The sequence below is a fragment of the Hylobates moloch genome, unplaced genomic scaffold (genome assembly GCF_009828535.3).
Source record: "Hylobates moloch isolate HMO894 unplaced genomic scaffold, HMol_V3 SCAFFOLD_18, whole genome shotgun sequence".
NCBI classification, from domain to species: domain Eukaryota; kingdom Metazoa; phylum Chordata; class Mammalia; order Primates; family Hylobatidae; genus Hylobates; species Hylobates moloch.
In genome coordinates this window covers 41970712-41988796 of record NW_026652293.1, presented here as the reverse complement: position 1 = coordinate 41988796, position 18085 = coordinate 41970712, and the positions used below count along the sequence as shown (strand labels likewise).

At 39.2% G+C, this 18085-nt stretch overlaps 1 protein-coding gene across 11 annotated transcripts in view; it reads left to right on the top strand.

Moving 5' to 3' along the window:
- FGGY (FGGY carbohydrate kinase domain containing) overlaps positions 1-18085 on the top strand; it is a 478411-nt gene that overhangs the window by 69302 nt on the left and 391024 nt on the right. For all 11 annotated transcript variants that reach the window (XR_009210731.1, XR_009210732.1, XM_058430526.1 and 8 more), the window contains one exon: positions 7907-7995. Coding sequence is in view for 9 of the 11 variants with exons in the window: in XM_058430526.1 (XP_058286509.1) it covers positions 7907-7995 (89 nt within the window). In the remaining 2 variants the exon portion in view is untranslated. The remainder of the gene's footprint in view (positions 1-7906; positions 7996-18085) is intronic.

Below are 18085 nucleotides of genomic sequence, written 5' to 3'. Positions count from 1 at the left end.
GGAGCTTTCAGTCTAGTGAGAGAGACAGACAAATGAACAGATGATGGGAAATGCAGTGATAGAGATATTCACAGAGTACTATAGGGGCATAGCATAAGAGCATCTAACTCAGCATAGGGATGTCATGGGTGATTTCATGGAGTAGGAAACACCAGAGTTGAGTCCTAAATGTGTACACACATAGACATATACATGCTATTGCTTCTGTTTCTCTGAAGAACTCTAATACAGGGTGATGAGGTGGGCACCTCTTCATGAATTAATTGGGAGTTGAAATTAGAATAGTGGTTGAATGTAAGGAATGAGAGAAGAAGTAGAAGATGACTCCTTTGGTAGCGATAGAAGATGATTCCTTTGGTAACTGAATCAACTGGCATTGGAAATCGAGGAGGAACACACTTGGGGGAAGACAGCAGATTCTGTCTTGGATGTGTTGAGTTGGAGGTGCAGTGGGACATCCAGGAGACATGTCTCAGAGGAGAGTTTGAATTAGAGTTTGAGATTTGGCATGTTATTCAGCGTGTAGTTGGTTGGAATCACAGGAGTGATTGATATTTCTCAGAGAGCATGGGAACAGTGAGAAGAACATTTGGATGAGGTAAGATCCTTGGGGAGCATCAACATTTAAAGAGCAGCTAAAGAAAAGAAGCCCATGAAGGAGACAGAAAAGCACTGATGAGAAGGGCATGAGAAGGTCCCGGAGAGTGAGAGGTTGAGGGAAGACTTCCTCATTTCTCCCCTGGTCCCAGTCTTTGACTTTCTTTCATGTCTGCTCCAAGACATGTTCACCCTTTCCAAAGCCTTCTCTTCCTATTAGGACTGTCTCCCTCTCTCCCATAGATGGTACCACCTACAAGGCATTGCTTGATCTAGGTCACTGTGGCATCTCTCTCATCTCCTTCAATAAGAAATGCACTTCTGCGTTATATTATGTTTTAGAGAGGCAGATGACTGAACTCAAACATTGGGCTGGGCATTAGCGATGCAAATTTTGGTCTGACTTTCCATTTACCCGTTGTGTGGGACCTGGGGATAATCTTGGTCCCTTCCTGGGCTTTAGGTTCATAATCTGCAAGCATAGTTTTCTGACTTCTTGCCTTCCCTGCCTTGAAGAATTATACAGGTCAGATGAGATCATGCATGTCAAAGTGCTTTGAAAACTGTGAAACTCTGTAGCAGAAGAGTGAATCTTGTTGACTTATCAGGCACTTTATATTATTTCATTTAATTCTCACAGCATCCTTGGGGGAAGATGCTAGGAATGTGGCTTTGAGGAAACTGGGGCTTAAAGAAATTAATTTACCTAAAGCTACACAGCTGTTAAGTGGTGAGGACGGTAATCAAAATCAGGTCTGCCAGACTCCAAAGTTCTTAGACCCCATCTACTTCAGCCTTGTTTTCCTAATACGTACAGTGGTGTCACACTCCTGGGTGAAGTCAGCCTTGCTGAATATGATGAGTTTTCATTAAAATAACATATTTTGTGGTTGGGAAATCAACTCTAGTGTGGATTATAAGTTTTTCTTTTCGTACAAGAAGAGCAAAGCCCTCCAGGGGGAGGAAAGTCGGGGAAAGGGATACATATAAATCCAGTTTTTGAAAATTAAATAAATTATACAACGGAATTATTTCATTTTACAACTAAATTCTATGATGTTACCGTTAAACAAATCCTCATCTAATGGGGATAATGTGTCTTGTCTATTCAGATTTTTGTTTCTTGGGTCTTTTTCGGCAGTGACATAAATATTTATTCCACTTGATCTTTAGGCCTCTGCTTGCATCTCTCCCCGGAAGCCTTTTCTAGCCTCCCCAGGTCCCAAACCCTTTCCCTCCTCTGAGCCCTGTCCGTGATTACTCATTAGAGGCAGATATATGGCCACACACAAAATATTATAATAATGTTATGAGGCTGACTCATCAAACCTTGGTATCAGGCTTGTGTTATTGTCATATATCATCTTATTAATTATCTCTTCCTTTGTGTACATCTTTCTCTCGAAAGGACCTGGCTTTAGATTTTCTTATATCTCCTGAAACTCTGCATGTTTTTTTTCATGAGTTAGACTTGGCTCTTGCCCTTCAGAAGTTTGTCATTTCGAGGTGGATTTAGGCATATGAATGAATAATTAGGATACAGCATGGGATGGAGAGATTCACAGAAAAGGTGACATCTGAGCTGGATTTGAATCAAGGGCAGAGGTTTGATAAGGGGAGAAGATGGGAAAGTCAATTCAAGTAGAGATACCAGCTGAAACAGAGGCCTGGAAATATGAAAGTGTAATGTATTTAGGAAAGTAAAAGAGGTGAGAACTGAGCGGAGGGTGTTAGGAGATGAGCCCAGAAAGTCATCATCATAATGATCACAGCCAAGTTGGAGCCAGGTTAAGAGTCCTGAGAGCCAGACTACAGAGTTAAAATGGGATTCTAGGCCATGAGGAGATATCGCACCATCTTTAATAAAGGAATGGAATGGGAAGCTTTATGTTTTTAGAAAGATGCCTCTAGTAGTGCAGACCTCTCAGCTTATCTGCCTATCTGACTTGAAATATTTCTGATGTTCTGTCTCTGTGCATGAGAGTTTGAAACACACAATTGTTTTATTCATTCTGAGAAGTTTCTGGCTGGGGTTTATGACCTACTCCATGCTTCTAGCATCATGTTTCTTTTGAGAATGACATTGAAGATTACGTCTCTTCCTGAAACATCTTTCCTCTCTGGGCTATTGGCCTGTGCCCTAATTTGGAGTCTTGAACATAGAGTGAGGATAAGGTCTTGCTCTTTCTTGGGTAGTTGTGCTGGAAAACAACAGCATGAGTACTTGGAATGTGTAGGCAGTACTATTTATTGAGTGGGGAATTAGGGAGCTGTTCCCTCTCTTTTATTTACTGCTCACAGCAGATAACCCAGATAGAATCCCTTTGCAATTACATAGTAGATTACTTGGATAATCCTTTGTAACTGGTCATGCCTATCTTCTCATGTTGCCCCTCAACCCTGGTGTCATTGCAGTAGCTGCCTCATTTCCCTCGCGAGTTCCCTCGGTGTCTAGAAGCAGCAGAAACCTCACAGCTCCCCTGGAGTGGGAGGGAAAGGGTGAAAGCTACTTCTCTCTGTCCTAAGCCTGGCAGGGCAGCTGCAGCCTTGAATCTTGGACATACTGCCCTACCTCCGCCCTCTGCTTAGACCCACAGCTGTGTGAGCTTTGAGTAGTAGCCTTCTCCCAAGAAATGCTGTGGTTTGATGAAGTAATAGATAATTTTTTCTTTTTTTTTAAAAAGCTGTTCTCTTTGGTTGCTTTAAGCTGAGGGATTGCTTAACTCAAAGGATTGTTGTTGGAATGCAGAAGGCTTTTGTGCCAAGTCATATAACCCAAATCACTTTTCTTTTTTTCTTGAAAAGACTAGTTTTTGTTAGTTGCCTGGTAACTGGAGGATAGAAAGACTTAACTCGTTCAGCACAGAGAGCTCCTAGTTTGAACTCTATTAGGCCATCACCTAATGAGATACATCTGAAGTTGGTGTGTGTCGAGGGCCTGCTCCTTGCACTCTGTAATCCGTACAATGTTGTGCATGGGAGATAAGTACATAGGAGTTACATGAGCTGTCCAGGATTGAAATTGTACGGAAATGTGCCTAGAAGGGCTTTTGTTTGTCTTTTCTTCTGTAAAGAGTGGCAATAGCTTCCATTATGACATTTCCAAAAGGCCCAAAATCATACCTCTGATTGGACTGGGAGGTTCAGGGTGGTAACTGTGGCATAGTGGAAGGAAAGAACATTTACTTTAGAGCTGGAAACCCTGTGACTTTGGGCTAAGCCCTTGTGGTCTGACCCCCAGTTCCTTAATGTGTGAGTATTGTGTATTACCTACACGCCTCTGCATCACTCTGTAGATTCAATGAGAACACTGTTGTAAACTATGGAGGACTTAGAGGATGATCACTGTGTCCTAATGCAGGCCCAGTGGTTACAGGTAGAGAATTAATTCAGTAAGATTGAGGCCTTTGGCTGGGATTGTATGGGCCAGAGAGGAGGAGGGACAGAGAGATTTTTCTGCAGAACTAGACTAAAAATGTATCTATGGGGGTAATGTGCTCTTGGCCAATATGGCATTTGATGAAAAAGCACTTGTGAATCAGGTAGCCTAATATAAAAAACTGCATGGGGCTGGGCACGGTGGCTCCGCCTGTAATACCAGCACTTTGGGAGGTTGAAGTAGGTGGATCATAAGGTCAGGAGTTTGAGACCAGCCTGGCCAACATAGTGAAACCCTGTCTCTACTAAAAAAAAAAAAAAAGCAGGGCATGGTGGCACGCACCTGTGGTCCCAGCTACTCGGGAGGCTGAGGCAGGAGAATCTCTTGAACCCGGGGGGCAGAGGTTGCAGTGAGCCAAGATCACGCCACTACACTCCAGCCTGTCGATAGAGTGAGACTCTGTCTCAAAAAACAAAACAAAACAAAACAAAAACAAACAAAAAATACTGCATGGGATCCTCACAGATGCCTGCTGGCATCTCAAGGTAAGGGATCAGGCTTCTGGAGACATTTCCTCTCATCCAATCCTTATTCCTCTTTGCTGGCCTATCTCCAGACTTTTCTTTTGTAGAGAAGGCAGAGAATACTGCTATCTTCCCTTCCGAGACCATGTGCATCCTTAAGAGTACCTCAGACTTCCCACATGTTATTTCTAGTTGCTCATCCCACAAATATTTGTTGAATTACTAGACAAACTGCTCAACTTCATCTTCCAGTTCCTCTTATGTGACGAGTGCTTCAGAGCTTATAGAAGGCTTCCACATGTGTCATCTCCTTAGAGAGGAGAGGTTGGGCTGGGATCTCCAGCTTTGATTGGTGACGGTTAGTGTGGTCTCAAAAAGAAAGAATGCCTGGACTCCTTGCTCCTCCTATTCCCAGTGTCTCTTTTTGGCAAAAGGCTTGAGTTCTTTGTGACATTCTACTTGGGTTCCGTTGTCCCACAGTGGCTGTCTGTGTGGCTACAGGCTAAGAGCTGTCGTTATGTAATGTCTTTAATGACCACACACAAGATCTAAAAGAAGTAGTTTTTTTTTTTGCCTGAATTTAAGAAGATCATTGTGCTTTGGCTTGCAGCACTGGTTGTTGCTGCGGTGGTTTGGCGGTTTATATCTGGTCACTGGCCTTTGATTTCTGGAACCTTTAGAAAGAGGCTGCCTTTTCTCCTCTCCCTGACCACTGATTGCTGAAACCACAAGACATATGGAAATAGATTTGAGGGACTAGCCAGAAGGCATTCTGATAGTTTGACTCACATAGTTTCAAAGGCTACCATTTTCTGACTGTGGCTTGTTAGACCCTATACAAAGATACTACTAGTTCTTAGCTGTGTTAGGAATATTTAGTATTGCTTGATTTAACATTAATATCTTAGAATGGGCATTCAAAGAGAAGTTTAGGGGAGGTCCCTTTCTAGACACAAGCTTTCACCTAGATGTTTATGAAGTTAAAACAACAACAGTAACAGAGAATCAGCTTGATACTTTGCCTTTTAGATCTGAAGTCTTTTGATATTGTTTTGATAGGGCCAGCACTTGGGATAGTACCATTTATCTGCTGTAAATAGATGTTGGTGTTTATATACTAGTGTTAGGGAAGCACTACGTAGGAGGAACTCACAGAATTCTGATAAAGGCCAGTTGTATATAAAATAGGTATAATAACACCCAGGACTTTTGTGTTGCTCTAAGGAGATAACACATGTGGAAGCCCTTTATAAACTGAAGCACCCCTCACATAAGAGGAATTGGAAGGTGAAGCTGAGCAGTTTGTCTAGTAATTCAACAAATATTTTTTGAGTTCCTACTGTGTGTTACCCTGCGGCAGGTACTGAACTATGCCTCTTTTGGGACTTCTGCATTGTTGCCCTTAGGTTCCCAGAGATACTCCTATGCTTGTAATTCCTTTTATAGCTTTTTGGAGAGGGAGTAATAGAAACCAGGACATGGAAAGTTACCTGGATGGTAGGAAACCTTTCTTGCTAGTGCCTCTGTCTTCTTTACTATTCTGTTTTTGAAATTCTACCTCTTCAGGTGTTTGACGGAAAATGGCCACTTCATGCTTTTCAAGTTTATCTCACCTCCATTCATAGGCAGAAGTGAAATGATTCCATTTGGGTCCTGATTCTAAGTTCTTGGGAGAAGAAATCTGGTTGGTACAACTAGGTCACATGTCTAAACCTGGTCCAACCAAGTGCTTGTAGTAAGGAGATGAGAGTTATGTAGTTTCTACTTGGCAGCTGAGGGTCCTCTCAGTTGGGGTGGAGAAGAGGAGACAATCATCCAATATCATGGTGAACGTGACTGACAAGATCCTTGACCTCACAGAGCTTGTAGTCAGTCTGTCAGGAAAGAAAGACATTTGTATTAGTCTGATCTTACACTGCTAATAAAAACATACCCGAGACTGGGTAATTTATAAAGGAAAAATATTTAATTGACTCACAGTTCAGCATGGCTGGGAATACCTCAGGAAACTTACAATCATGGCGGAAGGAGAAGCAAACACGTCCTTCTACATTTGGTGGCAGGCGAGCGAAGTGCAGAGTGAAAGCAGGGGAAGCCCCTTATAAAACCATGAGATCTTGTGAGAACTCACTCGCTATCATGAGAACAGCATGGAGGTAACCACTCCCGTGATTCAGTTACCTCCCACAGGGTACCTCCTGTGACACTTGGGGATTATGGGAACTACAGTTCAAGATGAGATTTGAGTGAAGATATAGCCAAACCATACCAACATTACACAGATGATTGTGGGGGTGGTATGGGTTGTATGACAACTAGACCTAAACTAACAATATGACTTACCTGCTTTGATTTCCAGGAGATCCTGGAAATCCCCTCAAGGAATGGTGGTGGGTAGGGTTAACCAAATGAGGGAGGGGATGATGTTGATCCTGGGAGGGCACAGGGTGGTGGGTGAGGAATGAATGTTTTAGGCAGAAGTGGCAAAGGAAAGAAAATGCCCAGCAGTAAGAAAAAACCTGGCCATTTTGCAATACAGAGAACCAAATCTTTAAAACGTACAATGGCTTGCTTATGTGGCCATTCTCTTTGACTTAGACTGGAAGTTCTTTGAGGGCAGGGACTACCATCTTTTTTTCTATTGCCTTTGGAACCAGTTGGCATGCGGAGAATTTTATATGGCAGGGGACATTTAGTTTCACTGGGCAGTTTCTGAGTACAGCTTCTTTCCAGCTTATATCTGCTCTGAAATCTTATATGTCCATCACCATTCACTGGGAAGATGGATTGCATACCTTACAGAGTGTGCTTTTGATGTGGTTTGGCTGTGTCCCCACCCAAATTTCATCTTGAATTGTAGCTCCCATAATTCTCTCATGTTGTGGGAGGGACCTGGTGGGAGATAATTGAATCATGAGGGCAGTTTTCCTCATGCTGTTCTCGTGGTAGTGAATAAGTCTCACGAGATCTGATGGTTTTATAAGAGATTTTCCCTTTCCCTGGGCTCTCATTTCTCTCTCTGGTCTGCTGCCACGATTGTGAGGCCTCCCCAGCCATGTGAAACTGGGAGTCTATTAAACCTCTTTTTCTTTATAAATTACCCAGTCTCAGGTATGTCTTTATCAGCAGTGTGAAAATGGACTAACACAGCTTTCTATCCTTCCAGGTTGACAAAAAGGGTTTTAAGGGAAATTATGGTCATTTTTGGAACGATCAAGAATTGTCAATTTTTCTTTCCTGTATAAGTATTGCTTTTATATTATTCCTATCCCCACCAAGCTCCTGAACAGATGTTTCAATTGGCATTGTTGGCTATGCTTTTGTTTTGAAAAATTTGAAACATTATTGAAAGAGGAGATGGTAGAAAAACCCCCTAATTGATTCTAATATATATTTAATTTGGCAGAACTTGAGAGAGACTTGCTGGGATAAGGCGGGACATTTCTTTGATCTCCCAGACTTCTTATCGTGGAAGGCAACAGGTGTCACAGCACGGTATGTTAATTACAAGTTGGATTGTGTTTGCATTCTTCCATTCTTGGATGTCTGTATATATATTGCTTTCTTAACTCTCTTTGACTGGATATACTGTTGGTACATCTGCATGTGATTTTGCATACTTGAAACATCTTGAATCTGTCTTTGACCTCCACTGCACATGCCCAAACACTATTGTTCCTAAGAGCCCTGGAATGTGAGTATGCAAGGTGAAGACCATTCATTAAAATTGGTCACATTTGAAGGAGATGTGAAAAATCCAGAGTGAAATGTGGGTTTTTCCAAAGGCACTTTTTACATGATGAATAAAAGGAAAAAATACACACACACACACACACACACACACACACACACACACACACAGAATCATGCATTCCTTAAGGACAGGGATACATTCAGAGAAATGTGTTGTTAGGCGATTTCATTATTGTTGCAAACATCATAGAGTATACTTTCACAAATCTAGATGGTGTATTCCGCTACATACCTAGGCTGTATGGTATAGCCTATTGCTGCTTGGCCACAAACCTGTAGAGCATGTTACTGTACTGAATACTGTAGGCCATTATGCACAATGGTACTTATTTGTATATCTAAACATAGAAAAGATATCATAAAAATACAATGTAAACGATAAAAAATAGTATATTCATATAGGGCACTTACAATGAATGAAACTTGCAGGACTAGAAGTTGCTCTGGATGAGTCAGTGAGTGAGTGGTGATTGAATGCAGAGGCCTAGGATATTACCGTATACTTCTGTAGACTTTATAAACACTGTACATGTAGGCTACACTAAATTTATTTTAAAAATTTGTTTAATAATGGTCCTTTGCTTACTGTAGCATTTTTTACTTCATAAACTTTTAAACTTTTTGACTCTTCTGTAATAACACATCTTAAAACACAAACACGTTATACAGCTGTACAAAAATATTTTCTTTGTATTCTTATTCAATACGCTTTTTTCTTTTTTTTTTCATTATACTTTAAGTTCTAGGGTACATGTACACAACCTGCAGGTTTGTTAATTATGTATACCTGTGCCATGTTGGTGTGCTGCACCCATTAACTCGTCATTTACATTAGGTATATCTCCTAATGCTATCCCTGCCCCCTCCCCCCACCCCACAACAGGCCCCAGTGTGTGATGTTCCCCTTCCTGTGTCCAAGTGTTCTCATTGTTGAATTCCCACCTATGAGTGAGAACATGTGGTGTTTGTTTTTTTTTTTGTCCTTGCCATAGTTTGCTGAGAATGATGGTTTCCAGCTTCATCCATGTCCCTCCAAAGGAGGTGAACTCATCCTTTCTTATGGCTGTATAGTATTCCATGGTGTATATGTGCCACATTTTCTTAATCCAGTCTATCACTGATGGACATTTGGGTTGGTTCCAAGTCTTTGCTGTTGTGAATAGTGCCACAATAAACATACGTGTGTATGTGTCTTTATAGCAGCATGATTTATAATCCTTTGGGTATATACCCAGTAATGGGATGGCTGCGTCTTTGCTATTGTGAATAGTGCCACAATAAACATACGTGTGCATGTGTCTTTAGAGGAGCATGATTTATAATCCTTTGGGTATATACCCAGTAATTGGATGGCTGGGTCAAATGGTGTTCCTAGTTCTAGATCCCTGAGGAATCACCACACTGACTTCCACAATGGTTGAACTAGTTTACAGTCCACCAACAGTGTAAAAGTGTTCCTATTTCTCCACATCCTCTCTAGCACCTGTTGTTTCCTGACTTTTTAATGATCACCATTCTAACTGGTGTGAGATGGTATCTCACTGTGGTTTTGATTTGCATTTCTCTGATGGCCAGTGACGATGAGCATTTTTTCATGTGTCTTTTGGCTGCATAAATGTCTTCTTTTGAGAAGCGTCTGTTCATATCCTTCACCCACTTTCTGATGGGGTTGTGTTTTTCTTGTAAGTTTGTTTGAGTTCTTTGTAGATTCTGGATATTAGCCCTTTGTAAGATGAGTAGATTGCAGAAATTTTCTCCCATTCTGTAGGTTACCTGTTCACTCTGATGGTAGCTTCTTTTGCTGTGCAGAAGCTCTTTAGTTTAATTAGACCCCATTTGTCAATTTTGGCTTTTGTTGCCATTGCTTTTGGTGTTTTAGACATGAAGTCCTTGCCCATGCCTATGTCCTGAATGGTATTGCCTAGGTTTTCTTCTAGGGTTTTTATGGTTTTAGGTCTAACATTTAAGTCTTTAATCCATCTTGAATTCATTTTTGTATAAGGTGTAAGGAAAAGATCCCGTTTCAGCTTTCTCCATATGGCTAGCCAGTTTTCCCAGCACCATTTATTAAATAGGAAATCCTTTCCCAATTTCTTGTTTTTGTCAGGTTTGTCAAAGATCAGATGGTTGTAGATATGTGGCATTATTTCTGAGGGCTCTGTTCTGTTCCATTGGTCGATATCTCTGTTTTGGTACCAGTACCATGCTGTTTTGGTTCTTGTAGCCTTGTAGTATAGTTTGAAGTCAGGTAGCATGATGCCTCCAGCATTGTTCTTTTTGCTGAGGGTTGTCTTGGCAATGTGGGCTCGTTTTTGGTTCCATATGAACTTTAAAGTAGTTTTTTCCAATTCTGTGAAGAAAGTCATTGGTAGCTTGATGGGGATGGCATTGAATCTATAAATTACCTTGGGCAGTATGGCCATTTTCACGATATTGATTCTTCCAACCCATGAGCATGGAATGTTCTTCCCTTTGTTTGTATCCTCTTTTATTTCATTGAGCAGTGGTTTGTAGTTCTCCTTGAAGAGGTCCTTCATATCCCTTGTAAGTTGGATTCCTAGGTATTTTATTCTCTTTGAAGCAATTGTGAATGGGAGTTCACTCATGATTTGGCTCTCTGTTTGTCTGTGATTGGTGTACAAGAATGCTTGTGATTTTTGTACAATTGATTTTGTATCCTGAGACTTTGCCGAAGTAGCTAATCAGCTTAAGGAGATTTTGGGCTGAGACAGTGGGGTTTTCTAGATATACAATCATGTCATCTGCAAACAGGGACAATTTGACTTCCTCTTTTCCTAATTGAATACCCTTTATTTCCTTCTCCTGCCTGATTGCTCTGGCCAGAACTTCCAGCACTATGTTGAATAGGAGTGGTGAGAGGGGGCATCCCTGTCTTGTGCCAGTTTTCAAAGGGAATGCTTCCAGTTTTTGCCCATTCAATATGATATTGGCTGTAGGTTTGTCATAGATAGCTCTTATTATTTTGAGATACATCCCATCAATACCTAATTTATTGAGAGTTTTTAGCATGAAGTGTTGTTGACTTTTGTCAAAGGCCTTTTCTGCATCTATTGAGATAATCATGTGGTTTTTGTCTTTGGTTCTGTTTATATGCTGGATTACATTTATTGATTTGCGTATGTTGAACCAGCCTTGCATCCCAGGGATGAAGCCCACTTGATCATGGCGTATAAGCTTTTTGATGTGCTGCTGGATTCGGTTTGCCAGTATTTTATTGAGGATTTTTGCATCAATGTTCATCAAGGATATTGGTCTGAAATTCTCTTTTTTGGTTATGTCTCTGCCAGGCTTTGGTATCAGGACGATGCTGGCTTCATAAAATGTGTTAGGGAGGATTCCTAGAGGGCCTTTTTGAAAAATATATTTTAGTAGAGTCAAGATTAACAAGTGATTGAATTTCACCTTGTCTTAAAGCTTTCAAACTTGTTTTTGGCAATGACAGTGTATAAGAACACCTCCTCCCCTTTCTCTCTTCCTTCTCCATTTTCCTGTCCTGTCTTTCAGGTTTTGTTTTTGTTTTTTTACCCATTTTCCCCTTTTATTGTTCTCATCCTCCAAAATATGGCAGCTACTTTTGTTTATCTGGGTCACTGAGAAAATCACCATTTGGCCCATGATTGCTTTGTAATTCAGCTCCATTCTTTTTCTTATATTAATGAAAATAATTATTGCTATTTTTGTTAATAATAATAATAATGGTAATTATCACTTATTGAGTGCCTTGCCTTTATCTGTGCTAGGCATATTTGGCAAATGTTAACACTGTTAGTCCTCATGACCATCCTTACAGCAGGTGGTGTCATTACTGCTTTGCAATTCAAGAACTGAAGCAGAATGCTTTAGTAATTTGCCACATTCTTGCTATTAAGTGGGTTACTGTCTACAATTTTGATGACATGAGAAATGGGAAGTCATACATTTGAATAGTAGAAATTTTTTAATAGAAAAATATATGTATAAATCCTCCCTCTAAAGATATTTGAGGTGACTAATAGTAATAATATAAGAAAAAGTCATACAAAATAGAAAAAAATCAGAATGGAGTGAAAATAATGATAAGATAACTGAGCTGAAGCTAAGAGCTTTAGAGAACCTTTAGAGAATTCATAATTACTAATAAATTTGTTTCCAAGCTTCCTAGTGGCCAAAGCAAAGACAGAGCTTGATCAAGATTAACTGAGTGAACAGATAAAAACTTTACTGCTGTTCAAGGGAAGTAGAACTTTTTCTAACTTTGGGAGTCTGAGAGAAATTAATCCTAGTTGATCAAGGGTAGACAATATAAATTATTTAAAAGTATGTCCTATTAAATTTAGTTATAATTTTGAACAAAATTTTAATTTTAAAATACTTTTAGGATTATAGAAAAATTGTGAAGATACTACAGAATTCCCATCTACTTGATGTCCGGTTTCTCCCATTAATATATTATTATGATACATTTGTCATAATTAATGGACTGATATTGATATATTATCATTAATAAAATTCCATACTTTATTGTGATTTTTTTAGTTTTTACCTAATGGCCTTTTTACCATGTACATTTAGTCACGCCTTCTCAGGCTCTTCTTGGCTGTGATAGTTTCTGAGTCTTTCTTTCTTTTTGATACCCTTGACAGTTTTGAAGTGTATTGGTCATGTATATTGTAGGATGTCCCTCCATTGAAATTTGTCTGATGTTTTTCTCATGGTGAGACTTGGGTAGTTTGTTTTTGGGAGGACGACCATAGAGATAAAATACCTTTCTCATCCTATCAAGCGAACACATTCTTATCACAACTTATCACTACTGATGTTCAACTTGGTCAACTGGCTGAGATATTGTTTGTCAGGTTTCTCCACTCTAAATTACTCTTCCACCCCCCCGCCATATTGTACTTTTTGGAAGGAAGTCACTATGCACAGCCTACACATAAGGAGTGGGGAGTAGTTATGCTTCATTTTCTTGAGACTGTAGTATCTACATATATTACTTCGAATTATTATTTATGGGAGATTTGTCTTGTCTCAGTTCACCTTTTTTATGGCTTTGAACTAAAATAAATTATTCACAGGGCTTCTTATGTACAAACAAGAGACACTCTGTAAGTTTGGTTTACTGGTTAAATGTTAGAATTTCTGAGACATTTCTGTGGCTGTGTGAAAACATGGTTGAATTTCTATAATCTTAGGTTTATTTTTTCTTATATATCTTTATATTAAATTTACATATTCTACTTATTCATTTTACTTTTCCTTTCCCTTCCATTATAATGTACAATTCTGTATGGGTTGTTAGTAAATATTCTACCTTTTCCTTTAAAGAGATGAATTCATGGCTTTTAGAAACTGAAGTCTCTTTAAAATAATTATTATGTTTCTGATTTGTGTGGTTCTCTATGTTTTCGGTTTATAAGGGATATTATTGTATTGTTATTCATCTTGTGGGTTTTTACTAATCTGTCAGGAGATGATTATGTTGGGTTATTGATCTGTAGTCATTTTCTAAATACAATTCGTAGGATCTCAAATACAATACCATTATTTAGACTCTTATTCTACTGATTTTTCTTTTGTTAAAAATTTGGAAATATGCTTTGTACAACTTATTTTTTTACTTAATATGTTGTATTTTTCATATTAATATCTAAAAATATTTTTGACATCTGTATAGTATTCTGTCCTATGTCAGTATCAATTTTGTCAAGGGTTTGGGCTTGAAATGGGATCTTATTTTAATTTGCATTTTTGATTATTGAATGCAATTAATTTTTCTTATATTTATCAACCACTTATTTATGTATGTCATTGTCAATTACTAAGTATGACAATTAGTATTATATATTTCAATGATATTTATGTCAATTGCTAATATTTGTATTGGGAGTTCAGTGTTTTCTTCAATTTTGGTGAGAATTTTAAAAAAATTTTTTGAAGTATAATTTCCAGAAAAATTTAAACCTACAGAAGACTTGAGAGAATGGCATATTGAACACCCTTATACCTTTTACCTACATTAATCAATTACTAACATTTTATTACTTTTGTGCTCTTTAGTGCACACCTTACCTACCTCTGACACACAGACATGTAATTATTTTGCTGAACCATTTGTCAATAAATTGCAGACCTCACAGTATTCTCCACCTGATTAGTCAATAGTAACATTTTCCTTTATAACCACAACGTCATTATCACACTTAAGGCAATTAAAATTAATCCTCATACTCCCTTACAGGTATCCCTATTGTTAAGGATTCAGAGGGCCACTCACTCTTTCTTGCCATTGGAGTTGTGACTGATAGAGACTACATTAAAACATATTAGCTAAATGAGGAGTGAAAAGTTGTCTTATTATCTCAGAAAATACTCTTTAGCCTCTAGTGTGTAGAACTTCTAATATACTAGATGGATAATACAGCTCAGAAGTGCGGTTAAACCCCGTCTGCATGTTCAGGTATGTGTACATACATAAGAGTTGGGGCAGGAAGGAAGACCCGATTTGCCAACCCTATCTCAAGTCTAGCAGCTTAGCAATATGAATCCAGACCTGCTTGGGTATGATTACCATATGGCAGTGGGAAGCCATGCTCGTCACACTTGGGCAAAGGAAGTGAAAGTGTGAGCTCATTATTATCACCTTGTCTTTAACACAGTGACCCTTACAATGTGGCTTCATCTGTTCCAGTCTCTTAATGATTACATGAATTTCCCTTACCGTCTTGGAGAAAATTGAGTAAGAGGATGGGGTGCAAAGTCAACTCTGTGTACTCTGGTGCTTCTCTGAGTGGAGAGAGGAGGTCGGGTGGAAGTCTCATTCTCCCCAGAGAGCAGAGGCAGCAGCAGGAGAAGAAGAGAGAAACTTGCACATTAATACCTGCCTGCCTGTGGTGACTACAGTCCACATCCCTTCCTTGGTACTTGGCCTCTTCATCTCCTGTCTCATTTGTATATCTGAGATAAGAGTTGATTTTTTTAGAAAACATCTTTAGATATACATAGTGTACATAATTATATATAATTCACATACTATATGATTCACTAATTTAAAGTATACTATTCAATGATTTTTGCAGATTACATTACCTATTTTTATTAATTTTAATAATACATATAGCATAAAATTTGCCATTTTAATTATTTTTAGGTATATAATTCAGTGTCATGAATTACATTCCTCATGGTGTGCAGTCATTACCACTATCTATTTCTAAAACTTATTTATCATCCCTAACGGAAACTGCTATTAAATAATAACTCCTCAATTCCCTCTTTACCTATCCCCTCTTTTTTTTTTGAGACAGGGTCTTGCTACGTCACCTAGGCCGGAGTGCAGTGGTGTAATTTTGGCTCACTGCAACCTCCGCCTCCAGGGTTCAAGCAATTCTCCTGCCTCAGCCTACTGAGTAGCTGGGACTACAGGTGCGTGCCACCATGCCTGACTAATTTTTGTATTTTTAGTAGAGACGAGATTTCACCATATTGGTCAGGTGGGTCTTGAACTCCTGACCTTGTGATCCTCCTATGGCTGAGTGAACAGGTAAAAACTTTACTATTTTTATCCCTCCCTCTCCCCTCTTAAACTCTAATCTACTTTATGTCTGCTATGAATTTGCCTATTCCAGATACCACATCTAAGTAGACTTATATAGTATTTATCCTTTTGCGTCTGGCATATTTCACTTAACATAATGTTTTCAAGGTGTGTCTATGCTGGAGCATGTGTCAGCCTTTCTTTTTTATGACTGAATAATCACATCCTATTGTGTGCGTCTACTACATTTTGCTTGTCCGTTCATCTGTTGATGGACCTGTTGGTGGAAATTTGCATTGTTTCTACCTTTTGGCTATTGTCAGTGATGCTGTGGCGAACATTGGTATATAAGTATCTTTGGGTCTCTGCTTTTAGTTCTTTTCGGTGTATATCTAAGGAGTGAAATTACTGGTTCCATAGGGTCATTCTAAGTTTAGCTTGGTGAGGAACCACCAGATGTTTCCACTATGGCTGCTCCATTTTACATTCCCACCAGAAATATATGAAAGTTCTAATTCCTCCACATCCTCCCCAGCTCTTATTTCCCTCTCCTTTAAAAAAATTATACCCGTTGTAGTAGGTATAAAGTAGTCTCTTATTGTGGTTTAAGAATTGATTTCTTTAAAATACTAGAAATCTGTGGAATGAAAGTAAAATTGATTGAATTTATATCATCCTAGAAGTAACTTTTTTTGGCAAGGATTCCCCAGGGAGTGTCATAAAATTAAAAATTAAAGGTGTCTGAGAGTGAGGGGGAGAAGCACAGTTACTTCTGATATGCTTGATGCTAAAGCTCCTTGATTTGCATAGTTTTATGGTTGTGTTGAAGGATGATTTCTCAGAACAGTGGTATTTAAAGCAGCTCTTCTAAGTTCTAGGAAGGATTCAGTCATCCTCTCTCACCAGCTTATTTTTTAGTATATTTAATAGTGCTGAGAAATAACCAGTAAATATTAGATACTCTTTACCCTTATTTTTGAGAAAGAAGAGTGTTTTCACTTTCTACAGAAGAAATATCCTTATCTCTTCACTAATGATAGTAGAAATAATAGGAATTTCAAAATAACAGTTACTTAAACACATAAGGGCTCATTCATTCCTGTAAATAAATATAGATATATGGAGTCTTGGGCTACTGTGATGTCCCTATAAAGTCACCAAGGACACTAGTACTGAGTTCTATTTTCAAGATCACCTCATGGTCCAAGATGGCGGTTGAAGTTTCCATTATCAAGTCCACAGTCCATGTAGCAGAAAGAAGGAAGTGGGTGTGGTGCATACAAAGGATGTGCCTCACATTGGAGTGAGCCTTCTTTAAACAATCTTCTTAGAAGATCTACGTCATACTTGTGCTTGTATATTATTGACCAGCAGCTAGGTTTACAATCAAACCGAGGTGAAGGGGAATCGGGGCAGTGTAGGCTTTTATCTGGGTGTCTTCCTATCCAAATATTGGGGTTTTCTTACTAAATAAAAAGGGAGAATTGATATGGGGTGGGTAAAAAGACAATCAAAATCATAATTTCTCAGCAAATTACATTGACCAGTATCACAGACACCAATTTCTAGTCCAATGATAGTCACAAGGAAAATGGGGAAGGTGGTGATCATGAGGGAGATAGTATATAATCTGAGCAATGTAACTCACAAGTTTCATCATTCATTCATACATTCATTCATTCACTTATTCCTTACATATATATTAGTAAAGCATCTATGAGGCATTCTCTCCCTAATCCAGTAATTGATAGGTACACATGTATTTGACTATTCAAACCCATATAAGAGCCAAATAATCCTTAGTTCAATGTTTTGCTCTGCCACTTTTAAGATAAATCCAAACTCAGTTAAATAGCTTGTGGATGGGGTGAGGAAGAGGGACCATTTAGAAACCTAGTAAACCTGTGGTTTGATGACCTTTTTCTCCACCTCCTCCCTGGCTTGGGGATTTGATTTTGGCTTCCTGTGGAGAGAGTCATCCACTGAGGGGTCTCAGAGACATTGTGGGGGTGAAGAAATGGGTAGGTGCCTGGGAGATTTCAGGCCAGCCCAACCTGAGTTCAGAGGCTTAAAGTCCAGGGAGGGCGAGAGAGGATGAAGCATGCTGGGTCAGTCGGGCTGGAGGCAGTGGGGGAGTCAGAGGGAGTAGGAGGAAGTAGGAGGTGCTAACATCCTGCGAAGCATGAGTTAAGGCACAGGTTCTCAGGGACTGTGCCTTGTACTTGTACTCACCTGTTACATCACTGACTGTCCCTCTCTCTGCTACATTGAGGCAAAGTCTGAGGAAGGTTGAGG